This window comes from Solanum dulcamara, chromosome 10 (assembly GCF_947179165.1).
Source record: "Solanum dulcamara chromosome 10, daSolDulc1.2, whole genome shotgun sequence".
NCBI lineage: Eukaryota > Viridiplantae > Streptophyta > Magnoliopsida > Solanales > Solanaceae > Solanum > Solanum dulcamara.
The window spans coordinates 63,634,132-63,638,514 of NC_077246.1; the positions used below are offsets into that span (position 1 = coordinate 63,634,132).

Genomic DNA, 4,383 nt, shown 5'->3' on the forward strand with positions numbered 1-4,383 from the left:
GTGCATAACCCTGGCATATCGTCATAAGACCAAGCAAATATGTCGACATGTTGCCTAAGCAATTCTATTAACTCCTTCTTTCTTTCGGCCTCCAAATGTATGCTAATTCGGGTTTCCTTCACAGTTTCCTCATCTCCTAAATTGACAACCTCTGTTTCATCCATATTAGGTTTCTCCTGACTTTCAAACTTCTCGATCTCCTGTGGTAGATTTTCAGGCATCATGCTTTCATCATATTCTTCTTGATCGTGTTCATTCTTTTCACTTTGCTCGATGGATTCATTACATGTCATAACCGTTGAACTAGGATTTTTAATATGAATGCTGAAACGTATAAAAGGCGAGTAAAAATAAATAAGTAGGTAGAAATAATGAGATAATTTTTTAAAGAAATTAAAGACTTTTATTTAAAAGCGTTCTAGCTTTTTTAGAAAAAGCAACCAAAAACAAAGATCAAGCATGATACAAGCCTCAGCTTTGATCATTCAAATTTAAAAATACAAAACTACGTTCCACACTACCAGGACTTTTGTCGAAACAGGGAAGGACTGACGGTCCAATTCTGCAAGCTTTCTCCAGGCTTGGAATCACGGATGCTCAATTTGCGGAGATCTATCTCTTCCTCTTCTCCAATCATGGCCACGAACAAATTTCCTATTCCTTCCACTATATCATCGTCAGATGCGTGATCTAGAATCGGAACTTGCTCTGGTACAAACGTTATCTTGATGGATCCCCTGTTGTGGACTCGTCCGGATGTAGATCCATATCCGAGTCCAGTGGTACCTTTCTGATGCTTCAGCTGGATGGGTTCAACTATGCCATTGGCCCTAGGTCCAAGTCCTGTCTTAGGCTGATACCCGTATTTCAACATCTCTGCTGCGACCATCTTCGATGCCCCTGACAATTTCACACCAACCGACTCTAACTTCTCGTCAATCCTCACAGCTTGCATGATTTCTAAAGTGTGAAAAGTGGCTCCATCTAATTCCTCATTTACTGGAACAGAATTGACAGAATAAATGGGGTGATTGAGCTCCCCATGAACAGTAACTTCTGTGTGACCCCACTCAAACTTTACACATTGATGAAGAGTTGAAGGGACTGCTTTTGCCATATGGACCCATGGTCTTCCCAGCAGCAGGTTGTAGTTCGATGACACATCCATCACTTGAAATAAAATAGGGAATTCTGCTGGTCCCACTTGCAATGTGAGATGGATTTCTCCAATGACGCTTCTCTGTGCTCCATCAAAAGCTCTCACCTTTACACGACTTTCCTCTATATCTCCCATATTCAAGCCTAAAACTCTCATAGTTGTGAAAAGGCAGATGTTACATCCAGAACCGCCATCAATCAGAACTCGGGTCACAATCTTATCACGACATTTGACCGCGATATGAAGTGCTTTGTTGTGTCCAGTCCCTTCCGTTGGTAGCTCATTATCATGGAAAGAGATTTTGTTAGATTCCAATACTTGTCCAATTGTTGCAGCTAAGGTTTCACTTGCGGTCTCTTTTGGAATGCAAACCCCATTTAACACCTCCATCAAAGCATTCCTATGAGCCTCAGAACTCATTAGCAAAGACATTATGGATATATGAGCCGAGGTCTTCTTCAGTTGCTCTTCGACTGAATAGTCTTTCGGCTGCATCTTTCTCCAAAATTCTGTGACTTCAGCATCCGTAACATTCTTCTTGGGATTCGGCTCCTTCCCAATAACTCCTTGATCCAAATTCTCGGGAGTATAGCACCTTCCTGATCTAGTCATCCCCTGAGCCACAGCGGTGTCAATCATCTTGCCCTTGGCTTTTGTTTTATAATCCCATGGGACTTCTTTGGTGTCAAACTCAGCCTTTCTAGCAACTGTAGTGGTTACTACAACTCTCGGGAGATATGTTTGGACAGTAAGAGGTTCCTTTAGCTGAACAGTGATAATAGGTTGCACTGGAGATGCAGTGGCAGCTTCTTCGGCGTTCCAGACAGGCGTGATGGTTTCTCCCAAGTTGTACTCTTCTTCTAGAGAAATCATGTTGACTTCTCGATTCTCATGATTTGGCAAAGGGTTGTTGTTCACATTCGGAGGTGTTGGAGTGCATTTTATTATTCCTCTTCTGATCAACGTCTCAACCTGGTTTTTCAAGCCATAACAATCTTCTGTGTCATGCCCTTGGATTCCCGAGTGGTAAGCGCATCGCTTGTTTCCATCAAAATTGTAAGGGATTGGGTCGGGGAGTTTTCCCTCAACTGGCTGTAGTACTCCTGCTATCCTTAACCTTTCAAACAATTGAGCATATGGTTCAGCAATGGGTGTATAGGTGCGAGTATTTCTGGCTTCGAGATTTGGACGTGGTCTTGGCACATATGCTGGTCTGTTTTGGTGGGTTGGTGCTTGGAGTGGGACATGTGGTCTTGTTGGACTTTGGTATGTTGGTGCTCGAGGTGGATTATAGTGTGGTCGGGTATTATACACTGGATACGAGGTGTATGGAGTATGTGCAACAATTTGGGGATTGTTTGGGTATTGGTGGGATTGTCCTCCATGTTGGTAATTGACGACTGAAACATCCTCCCTTTTCTTCTTGATGCCACCAATGGATCCTGATTGTATGGCCTTACTTGCAGCTTGCAATGCAGCCATGGACTGAATTTTACCTGATTTGATGCCTTCCTCTATAAAATCTCCCATCTTGACCAATTCTGCAAACTTTTGGCCCATCATTGACATCATCTTGTCAAAGTAGATACCTTCTTGTGCTCGAATAAAGTATTTTGAGAGCTCACTCTCATCGAGCGGTGGTTGAACCCTTGCAGCCTCGGTTCTCCAACGTCGTGCATACTCTTGGAAGTCCTCCGATGGTTTCTTTTGTATGTTGGCTAATGAGAACCTGTCCGCAGTGATTTCAGTATTAAATCTGAAACAATTCATGAAATCCTCAGCCATTTCCTGCCAGTTATACCATTTGCGAGGATCCTGGCGTGTATACCAGGTCAACGCTTCTCCAGATAGACTTCGAATGAACAACTTCATTCTTAGTTTCTCATTTCTCCCTACACCGACTAACTTGTCACAGTATGCCCTCAGATGTGTGTGAGGATCGCTCTTTCCATCAAATATGTCAAACTTTGGGGGCTTGTATCCTACCGGCATGTCAATATCTGGGTGGATACATAAGTCATCATAATCTAGGCTCTCTGTTCCCCTAGAGACTTGTAGGTTTTTCAATGCCTTTCTTAGACCTCGAAGTTGAGCGTCTATTGACTCATCTTCTTTCAATCGGGCATCCTTCTCCATCTCTGCATATTGGTCCACCTCATGCGAGACCTTGACCCTAACCGGTATCGTGAAAGTAGGGGCCTCAACAGCATATACAGGTGGGATGTGTGAATCATAAGGAGCGACGGTGTGTGCTCCAAATATCTGGTTTGTCACTGGGTAGGTAGGTGTGACGGGGTCTTGAGTGGGAAGGTCAGGAGCAGTCCTGATTGCAGACGGATGAGCTAATGGTGCTTGACCATGAGCGGGAGCACGTTTAGGCATGTTTGGAGAATCTGTAGGAGGCAGGTCAGCTCTAGGGAGGTAGCTGGGCATCTTGAAACTTGGGAAGGTAGTAGCCGAAAGCTTGGCCAAGTCTCGCACTTGACGTAGTTCCTCTCTCAAAATCTCAAGCTCTTGCGCCATGTGAGCCATCTTCTCGTCATTTTGGATGTCGGCTATATTTTGAGAACTTTCAGGATTTTCTACTGGTATCATTATGTTTGCAGCAGCATTAAATTCTTCTCCACCTGTCATCCTTCCCCTTGATCGAAGGTTGTATCGTGAGTCAGCCAGTTCGCAAGTCGACACAAATCAACGTTCTTTTAGGGATTAACAAAACAAAATAAAAGAAAGAAAAAGGAAAGTATGTTAGTTTGGGAAAGATTTAAAAGTACAACAAGTATATAATACACATACACGCCAAGTTAACGACATTCAAATGTGTCCTATACATAGCCTCTTTTTGCTAGAGGATGACATATGTTGCAATCAATTTGATGATAAATGATCCATTAAACACATTTCGGATTTGGAATAACATAATTTTATTAATCAAAGATGCCTTGGATCTTTGTAATGAAGTACATGGGCAGAAATCTAAAAAATGAAATTACATGGAGGCCATAAGGCGAACAAAAGGATGAGAAAGCACATGATAAGAATGAAACTCTAAGGCCATGTTGGAGCATCGTCATCATCATCATAATCATAATAGGGCCCTGGATAGTACTCCGACAGTTCGTCAATCTGGTTCGATCCTACCTCTTCATCGAACCCTATCGAACCATACTCAGAGTGAGCTTCTTCCTCTGGGTCCTCTTCTGGATCTTCTTCCGGATCTTCCT

At 43.0% G+C, this 4,383-nt stretch overlaps 1 protein-coding gene across 1 annotated transcript; it reads right to left on the reverse strand.

Moving 5' to 3' along the window:
• Positions 1 to 517: 517 nt before the first annotated feature.
• LOC129869872 (uncharacterized) lies at positions 518 to 3,793 on the reverse strand. The gene has a single exon (XM_055944455.1). It carries the CDS (start codon positions 3,791 to 3,793, stop codon positions 518 to 520), a length of 3,276 nt encoding a protein of 1,091 aa, XP_055800430.1.
• Between the last annotated feature and the right edge of the window lie 590 nt (positions 3,794 to 4,383).

Coding starts and splice junctions, on each gene's coding strand:
- LOC129869872 (XM_055944455.1), bottom strand. CDS start 3,793: ATGACAGGTGGAGAAGAATTTAATGCTGCTGCAAACATAATGATACCA.